The 21,334-nt window shown below is 43.7% G+C and overlaps 1 protein-coding gene across 12 annotated transcripts in view; it reads right to left on the bottom strand.

Annotated features, from left to right (window-relative positions):
- The window catches only part of RBMS3 (RNA binding motif single stranded interacting protein 3), a 1,488,242-nt gene extending 1,467,814 nt beyond the window's left edge, over positions 1–20,428 (bottom strand). For 8 of the 12 annotated variants that reach the window (XR_014822551.1, XM_021069971.2, XM_084987319.1 and 5 more), the window contains exons 1-2: positions 20,098–20,428; positions 18,981–19,222 (exon numbers count right to left, since the gene is read on the bottom strand). Coding sequence is in view for 11 of the 12 variants with exons in the window: in XM_021069971.2 (XP_020925630.2) it covers positions 18,981–19,222; positions 20,098–20,254 (399 nt within the window). In the remaining variant the exon portion in view is untranslated. The other 4 variants (XM_021069972.2, XM_084987320.1, XM_084987322.1 and 1 more) reach the window with 3 other exon arrangements.
- Positions 20,429–21,334: the final 906 nt, after the last annotated feature.

The raw sequence follows: 21,334 nt of genomic DNA, 5'->3' as shown, positions 1-21,334 counted from the left end.
CAAGTTTATCCATTTTTCCGCACTTCTGTAATTTTAATACTTGTTGAAATAGTACCTAAAGATAACAAAACGGTGTCCTTGTTGTTGGCTTAGGCATGTGCCTTTTTCTTTCTGGACCACTATTCTCTTAGCTGCCATTTCACTCCCTAGCCCCGATGACCTGCCTCAGCTGGACAGAGGGGGGCTCTCACACACCTCTCCTCCATTTCCAGGCTCCGCATTCTGATTGTGGAGCCCAGGGGCCTCCCAGCTAACTGGATGTGTAAATAAAAGTTTTATATAACCTCCAGGTGTCATTCAAATTTTCATCCTAGCTCAAAGGGAACAGAAGCACCAAGTCCACCCCAGAGCCCCTTTCCACTGCTCCTTTCCTGCCGACACTCCTGGAACGTGCCAGACAAAGGTGCAGCCCCACTTAGACTAAGGACTCACCTCCCCCCAGCCCTTCCTCCAACCTCAAAAAGATCACTTTTCTCATTCATGAATGAAAAAAAGAAATACAAAAAGGGCTGAAAAGGTAGCTCTTATTATCCAACTTTTTTTTTCATATCCTCTTTTTCTTATTTATCCATCCCTGAAACTACTAGCAATCATAATGTATTCAGAATTTTACTGAATAAGTTAGAAGAACAGGATGCCTTCAGGGTATAACTGTTGTTTTTTTCTATTAGATTTTTATTTTGCTTTATTGTGTTCATTTTTGCTCTTACAAATATAAAAGTGATAGAACTACTCTAATATGCTATATTTATTGCTCCAACACACAAAAGCATATGGATTAAATTTCTATTCTAGTAGTGATTCATTCTAGAAATCCTTTTTTTTTTTTTTTTTTTTCTTTTTAGGGCCACACCTACAGCATACGGAAGTTCCCAGGCTAGGGGTCAAATCAGAGCTGAAGGTGCCAGCCTACACCACAGCCACAGCAATGCCAGATCCCAGGCTTGTCTGTGACCTACACCACAGCTCACCTCAACACCAGATCCTTAACCCACTGAGCAAGGCCAGGCATCAAACCCACATCCTCGTGGATACTAGTCAGATTTGTTACTGCAAAGCCATGATGGGAACTCCCTAGAGATCATTTTTAAATCTAAGTATATACGTCTACCACAATTTTATGATTTGTTATTTTTAGTTATTTTATTTGTAATCTAATCGAGGTTAACTTATTTAAAGTATTAATATGTTATTTTGTTTATAATCAAATAAACGTAACTACACAGCTGTTAATATAATTCTCAATTCAATAAAAATATTTAATATTTAAGGACTTTCTGGGTATCAAGGAGTCAGGATGACATCAAAAAGAGTTCAGGCCTTGGAATTAGGTAGGCCTAGGTTCAAATCTCAAGTTTGCCAACTGAGTGCATAATCTTGGGAAAATCACAGTCTTCAAAAGGCTCGTTTCCTCTCTATAAAATGGGGATAACAACGTTAGGATAACAGAGCTGCTGGAGTAAACACTGAATGAACTATTGGCTAGTGCTATCAATTTTACATGTGTTGAGGAGGAAGAAATTTTTCTCTACTGAAGGGTGTCACTTTGGAACTTAGTACTCTCAGTTTATGACATAATTTGGAAATTCTTCTCTGAACAGTTGTTACAAGCATAGGGGCTCTGTGATGACATTGAATTTCTCTGCCTGTGTGAACACATCAGTACCAGGCAAAGAGGAGGTGTCAGTGTGGTTCAACTGCCCACTAATAAAGGCCTTGCACTTGCATAATAGAAAAGCCATCACTTGGAACCACTTTCCAAGAGACTGTTTTCTTATAACGGCCCAAGACAAATACCAAGATTCAGGGGAACACCTCAGTAAAAAGAGCAACAGTCCTAGCAAAGGTTTTGATGGAGATCATGCCCTAAGTAGCTTCTCTACACAACAATATAGGTAGTTCAAAAACACTTTGTAAGTGATTTACCAGAAACCTAAAGCAAGCCAGGAGATTTTAAAAATCCCCAGTGAAAACGAATCCTACTAGGAACCATGAGGTTGAGGGTTTGATCCCTGTCCACACTCTGTGGGTTAAGGATCTGGTGTTGCCGTGAGCTGTGGTGTAGGACGGCGGCAACAGCTCTGATTAGACCCCTACCTGGGAACCTCCATATGCTGCAGGTGTGGCCCTAAAAAGACAAAAATAAATAAATAAATAAAATTTCCGTCCTGGTCAAAGGGTTGATTTTGGAACATCTTGGAGGGATTTCAGTCCATCACAGCTGGGCCTGGAGAGGTGACATCTTCCCCTATGCACACTGTCCAGTGGAACTTTCTGCAGCAACAGAAAGGTCCTATATCTGTACTGCCCAGAATGGCAGCCATGAAACTTAGAGCTTTCTAGCATTTAAAGTGTAGCTAGTACAAATGAGGAAGTGAATTTTTTACTTTAATGAAATTTCAAGTTAAATAGCCACATGTGTCTAATGACTACCATATTGGATAATAAGTCCTGGAGACTGAGGAGGAGAAGACTGAGGATTGAATGTCTCATGGGGGAAAGTGAGAAGAAGGCTTTTGGAGGAAAGCCGTAAACCCAGGACAGGGAGAGCACCAGCTTCATCTCGCAAGCCAAGTGGGCATTGACGCATTCCACGGCCACGTGAGCTTGTTAGGAAAAGTGTACTGTGATTTAACAAGTGTGACATGAACACAAGAAGGGGAGCTGGTGGCATGCGTGCTGTGATTTCTCGATGCCAGTGGGGTGAGGAGAGCTCAACTCCACAGAGGAAGTAAAGAGAAGCAGGGGAGGAGGCCAGGTTCTGTGACCGTAAGAGACACGTGAGTCTAGAAAACAAGCTGAATGATGGTTATTACTTGACTGCTCTGAGCTGATGCTCTCATATAAACATGGTACTAAATACATGCTTGCAGCGTGACAGCACCCAGATTATTTATCTGATTGTTTATTTACCATTTATCCTATTTAGTTGCTTATTTGGTTAGTATCTGCTTATTTGGTTAGCTCCCACTAGTATGCGGGCTGCAGAATGTCATTCTGGGCCAGAAAGTAGGTATTGGGTGAAAGGTTGTCAAAATGAGTATTCATACCCAATTCCTGGTCAAAAGAGAGCTGAAGACCTGCTACACAGAATGTACTATCTGAGGGCCAGAGAAATAGCTGCAAAAGGGGCAGGCCTGCTCCCTATCCTCCCGGCTTACATCAAACAGGTAATGATATAGCTAAGAACATGTGGTACCCTATCAGCAGGGACCTGACTTATAGGTGGACAGGGAAAGGTTCTATGAGGGAAAGCTACCTTGAACTGAATTTTATTTTATTTTATTTTTTATGATTATTATTATTATTTTTGCCTTTTGTCTTTCTAGGGCTGCACCCGTGGCATATGGAGATTCCCAGACTAGGGGTCTAATCAGAGCTGTTGCCACCAGTCTGCACCACAACTCACATCAACTCCAGATCCTTAACCCACTGAGCGAGGCCAGGGATTGAACCCGTAATCTCATGGTTCCTAGTTGGATTCATTTCTGCTGCGGCATGACGGGAACTGCTTGAACTGAATTTTAAAGGCTGCATGGGAATTAAACGAAGGGCTAAGGGTAAGGCAGCATCCCAGGTGAAGGAAAGGTCTTGGGCACAGGCCTTTGACAGACAGATGTATGTCTGTCATCCAAAGGGCCAGCAAGGCAGGGGGGTAAGGGGACAAGCTGGATGTCCCCAGAACAACATCACAGCCCAAACCCAGCCCTGTAGACTTCCCAAACACCCAGACCCACCCAGTATCACCCCCAGACAGCCCCATGCTTCTACAGACCCCACTCCCAGCACCTTTAACTCTAATGAGATACTTCTTGTTCAATTTCTTAAATAGGGTCACAGGAAATCATGAGGAGGAAACTCACTTATCCAACATAACAGAGAGCCTTACACACACACACACACACACACACACACACAGACTAGTGTAAGAATTTACAAAAGGCTTGGCCCAAGCACTACTGGATTTGAGCTTCTAGTTCAGACAGTTCTCAGAAAAATAGAAATATTATCCCCATTTCACAGCTGAAGACCCCGAGGCTCTAAGAAAATGTGACACATTTAAGAGTCCAGTTAGAAGGGGCAGAGCCAAAGTTCAAAGTCACACCACTCAAGCCCCACTGTCTTCCCTACAGGAGAAGTTTCTTCCTAACTGAGAGTCCCAGGGGAAAGACTGAGACTGATCCTTAGTGATACAAACCACACAATTAAAACGGGTATTTATTTGGTGTGATTTCTGCCATGCCAGTGAAGGCCCTCCCCAAAAGAGCCTCCTGTCTTCCAGTTAGAGAGACTTCCTAAAACACACTCACCTCCTGGTTGGAGGCCTTGAGGAGCTGCCACGGAAAGTCCTATAGCCGCTTATTCCGAAAAGAGATGCTAGTCATCCAGTTCAAATCCAGAGACTTGCTGTGAACTGGTTTTTAAGCCAATGTGGAAAAACTGGCATCCTTCACAAGGCCTCAGCAGTCATCTTTATACTCATTGGATTAGTCATTTTTTATATTCATGGAGCAAATGCCCCAAAGCCCTTTCAACAGTGACAGCTGATGGAATTTCCGTTGTGGCTCAGCAGTAACAAATCCGACTAGTATCCATGAGGACACAGGTTCGATTTCTGGCCCTGCTCAGTGGGTGGGGGATCCTGCATTGCTGTGGCTGTGGTGTGGTGTAGGTCATCAGCTACAGCTCCAATTCAATCCCTAGCCTGGGAACTTCCATATGCCACAGGTGTGGCCCTAAAAATAAAAAAAAAATAAAAAAAACATAAAAAAATAAAATAAACAGTGATAGCTGAGAGTCTGTAAGGGTCCGAGGTATAGGTATCCTGCCATGTAATGGCAAACTATTCCAATTTACCTGGGACCCAGGATTTCCTGGGATGGAGCAAGTTGAACCCCCTGCTGGTAACTCAATCCTCACAGTGCTTGGGTATGGGAAGGGGGCTTCACTGCCACTACTGAGAAGAGAATTCCAACCAAAGTCTTCACACTTGGGACAAAACTGGGATTTGGACTGAGCTCTGATTCCCAGCGATTAACCCTCTGGGTACCCACAGCACCACAATTTTGCTGAGAAAGATGGACAATCCTTGGGTCCTGATGTGTAGATGAACACCTCAACCCTTCCATATCTCTGGAGAATTCTCACTTTTCCACCTTGGGAAATCAGTAGGATTTTTTTTTCAGGACTGAACTAAAACTGGAAGCACTCTTTCACCCTAAACTCAATGTCCTGATTTGCACATCGATGGCAGCAGTATTATTTCACCCAGGGCTGCTTCCACAACACCCATGGCAGTGGTAAGGGTCTGGGCTGGAAAACTAAGGAAAATCTGCCTCCAAGAACAGGCTTTGAGTCACACCTGGCGAAGTCAGGCAGACTTGAATTTAAGTCCTTGCTCTGCCATATCCTCACTGTGTGGCCTTGGGGCTAATAATAGTTATTTTGCAGGACTGCTGCAGAGCCTGGAATGAGATGACCCTGTGTGAATCCACCTTCTTCCATGATTGGCACAGGATAAACGCCCCGTAAATGTTAGCTCACCATCAACCCCCAAGAAAAGAAACTCAGAATGCCTCTTGCTTTGTATTCTCCTCAAACTTCAACCAAGGTTTCTGAAGCCTAAAGTAATGTGAAAATAAAAGAGTATATCATTAGTAAGAATACAGACAACCTGATGTTTTGAAAATAGCTCAAAGTTTTGATCAGGCTTTTCACTAAAGAAACATGTAGATGCCAAATAGGCACAGAAGATGTTCAACATCATTAGTTAACAGGGAAATACAAACTAAAGCCACAGTAAAACATCATTACACACCTACTAGAATGACAAAATTAAAGATACTGGTAGTTCCAAGTGTTGACAGTGACATGGAGCAACTGGAATTCTCACACACTGATGGGGGGAATGCATGGTCTCAGGACATTTTGAACAGCTGATTTTGAAAATAGATTGGCTGCTTCTTATAAAGTTAAACATCCTTACCAAACAATCCAGCAGTCCCATTCCTAGGAATTCACCGAAGAGAAATGAAAATATATGGTACACACACACATTGTGTGTGTGTGTGTGTGTGTGTGTGTGTGTGTGTGTGTGTGTGCGTCTCAAAGCTTTATTCATAAAGGCCAAAATTCTTAAAAGAACCCAAATGTTCATCCCGTTTGGGGTGATAGCTACACAGGTGTGTGCATTTGTCAAAACTCACTGAACTGTACTTTAAAAGGGTGAATTTTAGATTGGATAAAGAAGTTATATGTATACACAACAGAATACTACTGAACCATAAAAAAGAAAACAAATGACATTTGCAGCAACATGGGTAGACCTAGAGATTAGCATACTAAGTGAAGTCAGACAGAGAAAGACATATGATATCACTTATATGTGGAATATAAAATACCACACAAATCAGCACATCTATGAAACAAAAAGAGACTCACAGACTTTAAAAACAAACTTATCGTTACTTAATGTTATGGGGAAAGGTCAGTGGGGGAGGATAAATTAGGAGTTTGGGATTAACACATACACACTATAAATAAAATAGATTAAAAAGATGGACTTGCTGTATAGCACAGGGAGCCATACTCAGTATTCCGTAATAACCCACATGGGAAAAGAATCTGAAAAAGAATGTATATATGTATATGCATAACTGAATCACTTTGCTGTATGCCTGAAACCAACAATACTGTAAAGCAACTATACTCCAATATAACATAAAAATTAAATTATAAAAAACAAAGGCTTCCCTATTCTGAAATAAATTCTATTTATTTGTTCTTTTTTGTGCCTATATTTCCTTTATTCATGCCATGATGTAACATCCTCTTCTTGTCACACAATAAATAGGAACTAATTCTATTTCTGTCACCTTGCTTCCTTTTAAATATACTGATCCATGAAATTTCCCCATCAGGGAGCCTTCTTGGGCCATGGAAACAGGCTCAGACCTCTGCTCTGAACCTCCTCTTTATGAGAGAGCATCCAAACCTCCTGCCCCGCCGTCATGTGGCCTCCACGAGAAATACACCCCCAGCGATGCCTCCAGAGATCCAAGGATGAGCTTCTGAATCCTTCTCAGCTTTTCTGACCATGGACACACTACTGACATTCTCAACATTCCCTCCCTGTGCATGTGGCTCCCATTCCCACCTCTCTGCTGGCCCTCAGCTCCTCAGAGCATCAGGAAGCATGGGTGTGTTTCCTCCTTGAACCTGTGGGTGTCTCTCACTCAGTTTTGCAATCCCAGCATCTAAGGAAGTGCCTGATGTGCTGAATGGACATGTCAAGGCAGGACTCCACAGACCTGCTCTTCCCTGGGTACCACTGTGTGCCAGCATGGTGCTGGGATACTGGGGCCCAGGAATGAAGAGCTTACCCCCACCTGCACTCAGTGAAAACACACAGCCCAGGGCACCTCCTTCTGCAGGATGTAAGGTCCAAATATGAGGACAGATATACCTTGACATGGAGATTCAAAGTCAAAAAACAACTGCAGGGATTTGAGGAGGAAGCCAAGCTGCTTTAATTTAGGGTCAGATGAAAAAACATTAATAAATTCATACTAATAGACATGAGAGTTCCACAGAAGGTCTACATTTGAAAACATCAGGGAACAGTCACGATGCTCAGATTATCTGCTCAGCAGATGTGAAATGTATCATTCGTTTCATTTTATAAGTGGGGAAACTTATAAAATGTGAATTTCTGAAGCAGACACCCTGTCTTAGGCTCAACGGCTTTCAAGGGCCTGCTCTGCACTTGGGTGAATCGCTTGTCAGTGGGCCTCAATTTTCTAACCTGTAAAAATGTGGGGGGTGGGGGTTCAGATTCAGCAGGCCATGTATCCCAATCTGGTTTCCTAACTCTAGGAGTCACATGGCAAATCAGAACAAGGGGCAAGACCTCTGCTCCCCTCTTCTTGTGCATAAGCAACAAATTTATACCATTTTCTCTGTATTCTTTCTTTTCAAACAGTAGGAGATGAATGTGAAAAAATATTCAGGTTCTTGGATAAATTCATTGTCTGTCTCTGCCTGGTTCTCTCCCTTTTGCTTTCCCTCTATTCCTATTTCTCTCTCTTTTTTTTTCTTTTTTTGACTTTTTAGGGCCACATCCATAGCATATGGAGGTTCCCAGGCTAGGAGTCAAATCAGAGCTACAGCTGCCAGCCTAAGCCACAGCCACAGCCACAGCCACTCCAGATCTGAGCAGCATCTGCAACCTACACCACAGCTCACAGCAACACCAAATCCTTAATAGACCAAGCAAGGCCAAGCCAAGGATCGAACACTCATCCTCATGAATACTAGCTGGATTCGTTTCCACTGAGCCAGGACAGGAAACCCCCTCTCTTCTTTTCTTCTCTCCTTGCTTCCTCTCCTAATCCCCATCATCCCTTGAAAAGAAATGAGACTGGTTGTTCTGCCCTAATATCCATTCACTTTGGTCTGGTAACAGTATTAACTCCCCCAGGAATTCTACCCCTTCCAAAGGATACAATTTGCCAGAATCTTCACTGTGGATGACTACTGTCCCTTGATTAAGAAGCAGATGTCAGATCCTAGCCAGGTCAGTTAGTTACCCTTCCATGGACTCTGCTCATAGGCAGAGCAGATAGAAAGGAAGACCAAAAAAAGGGTCAGAATTTATTTTTTTTATTAAAGAGACTGTTCATCACTTTCTCCTACTGAGATCTTCTAAGATTCCCTAGCTTTTCCCCAAAACCAGTTTTATCACTTTTCCTTTAATTCTGTGATTACCTTACAACTTTACAATAAGATACCTTCCTATCCAAATTAAGCTCAGGTTCTTTTCCTTTTTTTTTTTTTTTTTTTTTTTTTTTGTCTTTTTGTCTTTTTGTCTTTTCTAGGGCCGCACCTGTGGCATTAGGAGTTTCCCAGGCTAGGGGTCTAATCGGAGCTGTAGCCACCGGCCTTCACCAAAGCCAGAGCAACGTGGGATCTGAGTCGTGTCTGCAACTGACACCACAGCTCACAGCAATGCCAGATCCTTAACCCACTGAGCAATGCCAAAAATCAAACTCACAACCTCATGGTTCCTAGTCAGATTCGTTAGCCACCAAGCCACGATGGGAATTCCTAAGGTCAGTTTCTGTTGCTTGCAACCAAAGAGCCCTAAAGGATACAATATTTTAACTCAACCATTTTTAAAAAAAATAGATTAAAAAAAATTTTTTTGGCTGTGCCTGCAGCATACAGAAGTTCCTGGGCCAGGGACTGAACCTACGCAACAGCAGTAACCCAAGCCTCTGCAGTGACAATGCCGGATTCTTAACCCACTGCAGCACAGGAGAACTCCTCAACCATTTTTAAGTTATAAAATTTGCCACCTATTTCTTTTTTTTTTTGCTTTTTAGGGCCACATCCAAAGCATATGGAAGTTCCCAGGCTAGGGGTACAATCAGACTACAGGTGCCGGCCTACACCACAGCCACAGCAACATCAGATCTAAGCGGTGTCTGTGACCTACACCACAGCTCACAGTAACACCAGATCCTTAATCCACTGAGCAAAGCCAGCGATGGAATCTGCAACTCATGGTTGCTAGTCAGATTTGTTTCCTCTGTGCCACAGTGGGAATTCCTGCCACCTCCTTCTAATAAGTCACAAAAATAATGTGTCAAAGCAGGATAATCCATTTGCTTTATTAATGTCTTGCATATATGGGCTTCCCTTCCTGGTCCTCCTCAGCTTTCTTGTTGAGAGAAGAACAGTCCATTGACAAGTCAGGATGAAGGATAATTCTTCCCTAATATCCTGCCCGCCAGGAAAAGACCTGGGACTATCTTAAGCACACAGGGCCAATGAGCCCTGAGTCATCCCAATGAGCACCAACCTGGTTTGATTGTAAAACTGTGTGTCTGCATCATTTCTAGCTCCACAACCCTCTGGGAAACTGAAAATTCTAGGTGGACTTGGCCCTAGCTCATTCTCTTCTTGAGAACCCTGGACCACAAAAGTAATAACAACCATCACAATTATTATTACTAACAATCACTAAGCAGTCAGTAGCTATGAAGCAGTGAATCAAAAACTTTGCATGTTTTATCTCATTCAAGTCACATAATAACCATAGGGGGTGGGTGCTATAATGATCCTATTTTACAGATGAAGGGGCTGATATATGGAAAGCTTAGGACCTGCTCTGAGGTCAGTAGCTAGTGAAAGACACAGCCAAGACCAAAGGTGGTCTTTCTGACATCACCCTTCATCAGAGAGCCAACACTCTTATTCCAGGGACATCCTGCCTAATGTGGACAAGGCTCTGCTTCTGTGCTGGAAATCAGAGTTGACCTGTTGAGCACAATCCAGAAAGGAAAGGGCTTCCATTATCTTTCAGGCCAGGAACAAACACCCAAGGGGTTAGGCATCAAAGCGAACTGTCTTGATTTTATCCATCGCCTTTTCTCCTCTTGAGACTCTGCTGTCCTCTGTGTACTGACAAACCCTATGTAACCTGGAGCGGGAATGTTTTTCAGGACAAAATAAAAAAGAAGACTATCACTCCCCATGAGTTAATAGCACTCAAGAGCTCTGCCCAAGGTCTCACTCCCACAGGGCTCACTGCAGCACAGGGCAGAGCCAGGGACCTTAGCTGCCGATTTCACTGCTGCTCCTGCCCACCAGGAAAAGGGCGAAGAGTTAACCTGAAGCTAAATTTGGCTCTCAAATACTCTCTCATACAGCCTTTCAGGTTAAAAAATAAAAAAGAAAGAAAGAAAAAAGAGAGTCTTAAGTTTTAGGAAGATAGAATGAAAAACATCAAGAGGTTTGTTACACACTCACTCAACAAAAACTGGGCAGTATTGTACCTATGTTAATTTCTTTATTGTGCAATACAGGCCATGACTAAATAGGATGTGAACATTAGGGGGAGGTGGGTAAAGGGTATCCAGGTACTCCGTGTCTTACCTTTGCGACTTTTCTATAAACTTACAATTATTACAAAATAAAAGCCTGGGCAACCACAAATCAAAATGGAACATTACATTCACAAAAACTGAAAAGAAAAGCACTCAAGCATAAAATAAATGGAAAGCATCCAACCAAAAAAAGAAAGGAAGAAAAGAGAAACATAGAATCAACTGGAAAACAAGGTTTAAAATAGCAATAAATACATATCTATCAATAATCACCTTAAATGTCAATGGACTGAATCCTACAATCAAAAGACACAAAGTGGCAGACTGGTTAAAAAAGCAAAAACCTACAATCTCCTGTCTATAAGAGACTCACCTTGTGGCAAAGGACACATACAGATTGAAAGTGAAGGGATGAGAAAAGATATCTCATGCCAACGGACAAGACAGGAAAGCAGGAGTTGCAATACTCATATTAGACAAAATAGATTTTAAAATGAGGGCCAGAAAGAAAGACAAAGAAGGTCACTATTTAATGGTAAAAGGATCCATTTAAGAAGAGAATATTATAATCGTCAATATATATGCCCCTAATATAGGAGCACCCAGATACCTCCAACAAATACTAACAGACATAAAAGGAGAAAAGGATGGGAATACAATCATAGTAGGAGAATTTAACACCCCACTCATATCAATGGACAGATCCTCTAGTCAGAAAATCAATTAAGGCAACAGAGATCCTAAATGACACAGTAAAAAAGTTAGACTTAATCAACATTTTCAGGACATTACATCCAAAAAAAATCTTAATATACATTCTTCTCAAGTGCACATGGAATATTTTCAAGGATAGATCACATCCCGGGGCACAAAGCTAACCTCAACGATTTTAAGAGTATAGAAATTATTTCAAGTATCTTCTCTGACCACAATGGCATGAAACTAGAAATCAATCACAGGAAAAGAAATGAGAAAAAACACTACATGGAGACTAAAAAACATGCTACTAAAAAACCAGTGGGTCAATGAGGAAATTAAGAAGGAAATCAAAAAATACCTCGAGACAAATGATAATGAAGACACAACCACTCCAAATCAGTGCTTAAAAAGCAGTGCTCAAAGGGATGCTGCAAAAGTAGTGCTCAGAGGGAAATTCATATCAACAGAGGCCTTCCTCAAAAAAGAAAAAAAATCTCAAATCGACAACTTAACCCAACACCTAAATGAAATAGGAAAAAAAGAACAAACAAAACCTAAAGTCAGCAGAAGGAAGGAAATCATAAAGATCAGAGAGGAAATCAATAAAATAGAGATTCGAAAAACAATAGGAAAAATACATTAAACAAGAACTGCTTCTTTGAAAAGGTAAACAAAATTGACAAAGTCTTGATGGCCAGACTCAACAAGAAGAGGAGAGAAAAAGCCCAAATAAACAAAATAAGAAATGAAAAAGGAGAAGTCACAACGGATATTACAGAAATACAAAAAACCATGAGAGAACACTATGAACAGTTGTATGCCAATAAATTGCACAACCTAGAAGAAATGGACAACTTTCTAGAGATGTCAGCATGCCAAAACTGAATCAAGAAGAAATACATCAACTGAACAGACCAATCACTAGAAATGAAATTGAATATGTCATAAAAATACTCACTACATATAAAAGTGCAGGACCAGATGGCTTCACAGGTGAATTCTACAAAACATACGAAGAGGAATTTATGCCCATTCCCTTTAAACTTTTTCAAAAGGGTGAAGAAGAAGGAACACTCCCAAAGATAATGCTATGATGTCTAATCAGCTTAATACCAAAACCAGACACAGATAACCCCAAAAAAAGAAAACTACAGGCCAATATCTCTCATGAATATAGACCCAAAAATTCTCAACAAAACTTTAGCCATCCGAATCCAACAACATATAAAAAAGATCATACACCACGACCAGGTGGGATTCATCCCAGGTTCACAAGGACGGTTCAATATACGCAATCAATCAATGTCATATACCACATTAACAAAAGAAAAGTCAAAAACTACATGATCATCTCCATAGATGCAGAAAAAGCATTTGACAAAGTCCCACATCCATTCATGATCAAAACTCTTACCAAAGTGGGTACAGAGGGAACATACTTGAGCAAAATCAAGGCCACTTATGACAAACCCACAGCAAATATAATACTCAATGGAGAAAAGCTGAAAGCCTTCCCCCTAAAATCTGGAACAAGACAAGGATGCCCACTCTCACCACTGTCTTTCAACATAGAACTGGAAGTCCCAGCCACAGCAATCAGACAAACAAAAGAAATAAAAGGTATCCTAATAGGAAGAGAAGACATAAAACTGTCACTGTATGCAAACGACATGATACTATACACAGAAAACCCTCAAGACTCAACCTGAAAACTACTCAAACTGATCAATAAGTTCAGCAAAGTAGCACGATATAAGATTCACATTCAGAAATCAGTCGCATTTCTGTATACTAACAACGAAATATTAGAAGAGGAATACAAAAATACAGTACCTTTTAAAATGCACCCCCAAACATCACATACCTGGGAATACACCTGACCAAGGAGGTGAAAGACTTATATGCCAAGAACTATGAAACATTAATCAAGGAAATTAAAGCAGAAACAAAGAAATGGAAAGATATTCCATGTTCCTGGGTTGGAAAAACTAATATTGTACAAATGGCCATCCTACCCAAAGCAATCTACAGATCCAATGCAATCCCTATCCAATGACCCATGACATTTTTCACACAACTAGAACAAACAATCCAAACATTTATATGGGAACCACAAAAGACCCAGACTTGCCAAAGCAATCCTGAGGAACAAAAACCAACCAGGAGGCATGACTCTCCCAGACTTCAGGCACTTTTACAAAGCCACAGCAATCAAGATGGTGTGGAACTGGCACCAAAACAGAGAGACAGACAGACCAATGGAACAGAATAGAGAACCCAGGAATAAAACTCAGACACCTCTGGTCCATTAATCTTGGACAAAGGAGCCAAGAACATAAAATGGGAAAAGGACAGGCTTTTCAGCAAGCATTGCTGGGAGACCTGGACAGCTGCATGCAAATCAGTGAAACTAGAACACACCCCTCACACCAAGCACAGAAATAACTCAAAATGGCTTAAAGACTTAAATATAAGCCAAGACACTATCAAACTCCTGGAAGAGAACATAGGCAAAACATTCTCTGACATCCACTTTACAAATGTTTTCTCAGGTCAGTCTTCCAAAGCAACAGAAATGAAAGCAAAAATAAACCAGTGGGACCTAACCAAACTGACAAGCTTTTGCATACCAAAGGAAACCAAAAAGAAAACAACAAGGCAGCTTACAGAATGGGAGAAAATAGTGTCCAATGATGCTACTGACAAGGGCTTCATCTCTAAAATATACAAACAACTCATACAGCTCAACAGCAAAAAAGCCAACCACCCAATTGAAAAATGGGCAAAAGACCTGAATAGGCATTTTTGCAAGGAAGATGTACAGATGGCCAACAAGCACATGAAAAAATGCTCAACATCCTTGATTATTACAGAAATGCAAATCAAAACCACCATGAGATACCACCAGTCAGAATGGCCATCATTAGTAAGTCCACAAATAACAAATGCTGGAGAGGGTGTGGAGAAAAGGGAACCCTCTTGCACTGTTGGTGGGAATGTAAGCTGGAGGTACCTTAGAAAACTATGCATAGAACTACCATATGACCCCGAAATCCCACTCTTGGGAATATATCTGGACAAAACTTTCCTTGAAAAAGACACATGCAGCCGCATGTTCATTGCAGCACCATTCACAATAGCCCAAGACAGGGAGAAAACCCAAATGTCCATCGACACACGAGTGGTTTAGGAAAATGTGGTATATATACACAATGGAATATACTCAGCCATAAAAAAGAACAAAATAATGCCCTTTGCAGCAACATGGATGAACTAGAGACTCCCATCCTGAGTGAAGTAAGTCAGAAAGAGAAAGACAAATACCATATGATATCACTTATATCTGGAATTTAAGATACGGCACAAATGAACCTTTCCACAGAAAAGAAAATCATGGACTTGAAAAACAGACTTGTCGTTGTCAAGGGGGAGGGGGAAGGAATGGGATGGTCTGGGAATCTGGGGTTAATAGATGCAGACTATTGCCTTTGGAATGCACAGGCAATGAGATCCTGCTGTATAGCACTAGGAACTATGTCTAATCACTTGTGATGAATCTATACATGTATGTGTAACCGGGTCACCACAGTAGAAAATTGACAGAACATTGTAAACCAGCTATAATGGAAAAAATTAAAATTATAAAAAACAAAAATCCATAAAATAAAAGCCTTTTAAAAATGGACTAGATAAGAAACTCTTTCCAGCATCCTCTGTGAGACTGATCGCTTAGGGCAGCATTTCTGGTGGGATGCAGTCAAATAAGAATTCTCAGTCATGTCCATCAATGAAGCATCATTGGCACCAACAGCACAGGGTCTTTCCAGCCCCACCTCACAAGAACATATCTTTCAAACTACGGCTTAAATGAGAGCTGAACCAAAAAGAAAGTTTGGTCATGATATCTTATAGCCATGCCATAAACATACACTTCTTTAAGAAAACAGCACCGTCAATAGTGGGGTGTGAGTGAAAGAGAGTGAGAAGTGGGGGGAGAGGTGGAGGCAGAAAAATGGAGATTACAGACAAGAATCATTTATACATTTGCATCACTCACCTGGAATCAGATAAAGAATGCACACATTTGGGAAAGCAATTTGATACCAAAAATGGGGTAAGAAAGTGAGGTGTTAGTCCTCAACACAAAGGACTTTTTAAAAACATTTCCAAACCAAGTTCCTGAACTATACTTCTCCAAGGGTTATTTAGCACAAACAATACATTTTAGAATGGTTTTAAAGCTCACTAAAAGGATGGAATATTATGGTCTAAGGAAACTCTGCAAGAAAGCTTTCAGGATGGTCCAGTCCAGGGTTGAGAAGGCATTTGAGATTTGGAGGTCTCTTACACAAGGAGGGTGACCATTTAGTCTTCATCTGGAAGACTGGAAGAAAATCCTGACCAGGTTAAGAAAGCTCTTTTCAGATATGAGGAACAAGTTCTTGAGGTCATCGGTGAGGAAATATCCCACAAGGTCCCTACACAGGGCCGCTGTATTGTCTCTGGATGTCATCGCAAGGAGAGGTGACTGCCTTTCAGAGGGTCTAGGATAAGTCTGCCTTAAAGCCCAGGGAAGGAAGAGATGGTTGATTTGGGGTCTTCTCCAATTTGTGGAATCAATGCCTTCATGGCAAGTGGCTGCTATACCATTTCTCTGAAGAGTATTTGCTAGCAAGGGACCAGTCTTATTACTCTACGAACAGAAAGTGCCAGTTATGTCATAAAACCCTGGAGTAAAAAAATCCCTTGACCTATCGAGTTTTCTAGCCTTTTTTCCTCCTTCAGAGACTTTCTAAGGACATATGACTATGAACCTGCAATTTAGGAGACAAGCTGATCTGGCACTAGCTCCAATTTCTTTTCCAGGAAGACAACTGGGTAAATTCATGAGAAAATAAACTCATGGCCCCAAACCAGAATCAGAAAAAAAAAAAAAAATGCTGTTCCTCCCCTGACACTTTGGGGGTGGGGTGGGAGGAGGAATATCCATTGGGTTTCTATTTACAATACCCTTGCTGGGGGGGTTATTATTTAAGATAAATAATACAGTATTTCAAATTCGTTTTTTATTATACACATGAATGAGGAGCAAACACAATGGTCCAATACATTAATACATTTGTGCATTACCGTGATCATCTCCCCAACTTTATCCCACACAGCTTGATTCCAGTTTGTCTTCTATTTTAGTAGAATCATTTGATCAGACACCCAAAGGCCTTCCCACTAATGAAACTAGGATTTGCTAAGAAAAATCAATGTAAAACATGCCTTAGTAGCCACAAAGACGGAAAGAGTTATTAAAGTCTGAGACACAGCAACCAACCTCAAACTCTCAGAGCAACCAGGAGGCCAGTAGCAGAAATAAGCAAAGGGTTAACGCAGCTGATTTCTGGGTGAAGGGATGGGTGTAACATAATTTTTTCAGGCAAACACCTGGAGGGAAAAAAGTATCTTGTTTCCACCTCAAGAAACTGAAGGCATAGAGAAAGCAAATCACATCTGTGGAATACTCAATTATCTGAACATGCTAATTAAGGAAATGTCATCAACCCACTTTCAGTCCTCCTTTCACCTGCTGTAGTATTTGTCAGGCACTGGCTTCCTCGCTCCTCACAACTGGCAGAAACATCAGACAGTCTGCGTGGTGTATAAAAGGAAAACAAATAAGCACAGATTTTTGCTGATGACAGGAATTTCTTCTTCTCTGGGCCTATGAACCAACAACGTGCAAATGACAGCACTGGCTGTACGTTTTTAATTATTCCCCACACCTCTTTTGCAAAGGAGACTTAAAGTTCAATTGGATAATAGGACGCTCAGTTATGGTTATTTCACAAAACTGAGCACAGTCATTTAAAATAGTAAATATGCAGTCATGACAGCATTAAATATTCATGAAATCAAATGTGACTAAAAAAGCCAAGGATGTTAGAATATTAAAATTCCTCACAGTTTCACAATGTAAATCTTGTATGCATCACCCCATACAAGTCCAGTCTAGAGTGTGTTCCAATACCAGTTCCTTGATAGAACGCCATTTAAGTTACAATATTGATTTTGGTAGATAAACAACAATCTTTAGCTCAATATCAAAATGCAAAACAATTTTGATGATTTGCAAATACCATCCTGTTAAGGTGAGCCTGTCTCCAAGTACAGAGAGTCAATACTCAGGGTGATCCGTTCTGGATGTATGTTTAGACTATCTGCACCTTGGGAAAGGTCCAACAGAAACCAAGGCAATCTCCCAGGAGGGGCGCGTCATGACTCGCAATTCTTTCCTAACCAGGAACCAACAGTGGCTGTTTCTCGAGCACTTCCTTAAGTGAGCCTGAGTGAGAAAGTATTTCCACTGACTCCTTTTGGGTTTCTATATTCTGATTTGTTGAACCAACTTCCCCCCAACATTCGCAGCCAGTTTCAAAATGTATTAACAAGTCCTTCCCCCCAACATTCGCAGCCAGTTTCAAAATGTATTAACAAATCCAAGTATATGCTCTATAGAGACACAACTGACCAACACTAGCATCCACAAAACTCAACTCCAAGCGTGAACGGGGGGGCGGGGAGAGGAGAAAACCGGACTCACAGACAAAGCTGCAAGAAGTACACTCTAAGAATATTACCAAGGCATTATTTCCTATGCCATTTCCTCTACTTTACAATTTTCTCAACAGAAGAAACATCAGCATCAGAGAATGGCACGTGAGCCATTTCTTCCCGGAGCCCCATTACCTGAGGAATTCCTCTCTCCGCTGCCAGTAGCCGCTATCTCCTGGTCTACAATGACACAGCAGGGCCGCGAAAGATTTCCAGGGCTCACCTGATGCCAGGCACCTGGTCCCTGCCCCGCTGAGAGAAGCAGGAGGATGCCAGGGGAGGAGCAGGACCTCCAGCTTAGAGCTGGGTGAGGCAGCGCTTTCCATTCTGCAAAAGAGCCAAACTTTGCTCCCATTGTTGTCATCTTTAGGTTCATGTCACCTCCCTTCAAGCAGTCTGAGAAGCCACTTGACAGCTCCTGTTTCCCCTTGACCTAGATCATCCAAATAAGCCTTAGTGATAGGGTGCAGGCAAGCAAAGGTCTCTCCATCCTGCTCTCCCGAGGCGCTGTGCTCTACCCAGCATCACAGCGCAAGCACCAGAAGACTTTTCTCTGCACATAACACTGGATACTGAAACCCGGACAGACTTCTGTACACGCCTTCCCCTTCGGAAAGTAGCGGTCGCCCATCGATTCCCTTCAATCTCACGCTTTCCCCACATCTGCAACCCCCGCCACCACACAGGCGAGGGAACAGGGTGGGGGAGAGAAGGGGTTAAGTGACAGCCGCTACAAGAGCGCCTTGGTTTGGTTCAAAAGGTGTCACAGAGCCAACGAGGTGGACCTACCTTGCTCTCTCCCTTCTCGCTGTCAGGTCTCGCCTCAGGATCGGGATCGTCGCTGTCCTCCGTGCCCGCGCTCTCGCCGGGCGGTTCATCCGGAGCCGGCTGCTGCGGCGGCGGCGGGGGCTGGGGCTGGGGCTGGGGCGGCTGTGGCGGCGCTTGGCAGGCTCCGCCAGCCCCCTGGGAGCGGGGGATGGGATCCTCGCGCGGAGAAACTCCCTCAACATCCATCTCCATCTTCCCATTCACTGGAGGGCAAGACAAAAGCGGAGCGCAGACTTGGCAGCAGCGCCCGGCAGCGGCTCAGCTGCCGGCGGCACGCATGGCTCGCCGAGGAGGGGCCGCCTCCCGCGCGCCCTCCCTCCCGCCAGCCTTCGCCCGCGCGCCCCGCAGCTCCGCTCGCCGCTCGGCTCGGGCACCGGCGGCGCTTGGGCCGGGGAGCGCGAGCGGCGGGTGGCCGCGCGCCCTTGGAGCGGTGGCCTTCGGGCGCCCCCGGCAGTCCCGCTAAGCCGAGCGCATCCCGGCGGCGGCGGCGATGACGCCTCCCAGCCGCGCGCCCAGCCCAGGGGCCGCCGGGGGACTCGCTGCTCAGCCCGGCCTCCCCATCCTTGTCGCTTTCCAGCCTCTCTGGGGACCCCTCGGCTTCTCCCCACCCCTCCCCCTCCGAACAAAGTTACTGGAAGAACAATCGCACCGCCGGGACCCGCCTGCGAAACTGACAGGAGTGGGGCAGGTCTGGTGTAAGTGAAATCCACCACCCCGCCTGGCAACCAGGCGCCGACCCCTAACCCCTGTCCTCTCCCGACGCAGAGCAGCCGAGGGAGGCAGGGCTCTCCCACCCGTGCCAGGCGCCAGCAAAGCTCTGGAAGGAGGAGAGCCAGCGGAGGGCCCCGGCCGGTGACGCCCCCGCCTCATAACGCCGGGCGACCCCTTTCGCCAAGCCAGCCTTGTTCCCCCTCTCACGCTCCCTCCCGCGGCCGCGCGTGTCCCCAGGGTCACCCCTCCCGCGCGCGAGAGTGCATCCCCGCGTTCCCGCGCCACCGCGGCCCCGCGCCGCAGCGCCGGCGCCGGAGGACGAGGACCAAGGAGGCGGCGGCTAAGGCCAGGCAGGAAGTCCACCTACCCTCGCCGCGGGCCCGGGGACTGGCGGACACGGGGAAGGGGTGGGGCCCCGCACCCTGGGAGAGAAGGCGAGGCTCGCGGCACGCCCCAGTTTGGCGTAAGGGTCGGCAGCTGAGTGTCGGAGGCGGGGGGAGTGCCAGGAGGTCGCGCCCAGGCATCGGCTTGGGGGAGTGCCCCGTGAGCGCCAGTTCCCGGCGCTAGAAGGGCGTCCTCAGCCGGGCCAGGTTCCAGGAGCTGCGGGCGGGGAACCCCGAGCCACGTGGATAACTGCGTCTGTAAATCTAGATAAGAGAGATGGGGAGGACAAGGATAGACTTGGGAATTCTTCGATCGGGGCTCACCGACAATCAGGTGATTCGAGTGACTTCTAAATTTAACACGACTTGGTCTTGGGGAGTTGCTTACAACTTCACGGGAACTGTTACAGCGATTCTGGATGCCCAAGAGGGACCTTCCAACAGCTCTGGAGAGAAACTGTGGCTTATTAAGAACACGTTTAATATTAAATAGAGCCCATTGTTCTGGGCTTTGAATTCCATAATGCCTCCAAATGGATCAGGAGCTAAGTGAACTATTCGTGCATTTCTTAGCAGAGGGTGCCTTTTTCTCCTCTAGCATATAATGTATCACAGATAATGCTTGCCACCTGAAACCGGAAAATTAAAATTGCTAATGACTGCTCCGCATTAACTTAAAGACAACTTCTGCATTTCCAAGACACAAGGTCCCAACAGATGCACTTAGCCAAGGACACAGCATTAAGTCCCCTTCTTCCAAGCAATCTCTGACTCTAAGTGTGACAGAGATTAATTGCCATTTTAATCTGATCAGTGCTGCCGTCAGTCAATCTGAATCAAGCAATGTGAACATGCTTCTGGAAAGAAAAGTTTGGGGATGGATTAACACATTCTGTTTTTATTCAAAATTTTGAGAAATTACATGTCAAGCTCGTTTTTTCTCAATTGGGAACTTGTTAAAATAACATGGGCATGAGAGTTCCCTAGTGGCTCAGCAGGTTAAAGATCTGGTGTTGTCACTGCTGCGGCTGGGGTCACTGCTCTGGGGTGGGTTCAGTCCCCAACCCAGAAATTTCCACATGGTAGGGCTGCCAAGTAATAATAATAATAATATAATAACATGATCTTGCTTTAGTCTAAAACTCACTATACTTTTCAAATGACATTATAACCTTTTATGCAGTAATGTGCCAGCCAAGAAAATATAGAGCTTTGTGCCTT

Source organism: Sus scrofa, chromosome 13 (assembly GCF_054392235.1).
Source record: "Sus scrofa isolate SSC_HxYL_T2T_F1_AM1 chromosome 13, Sscrofa_HxYL_maternal_Yorkshire_Landrace_v2.0, whole genome shotgun sequence".
Classification (NCBI taxonomy): domain Eukaryota; kingdom Metazoa; phylum Chordata; class Mammalia; order Artiodactyla; family Suidae; genus Sus; species Sus scrofa.
The sequence above is the reverse complement of the archived record's forward strand: the minus strand, read 5'-3'. Positions and strand labels throughout refer to the sequence as shown.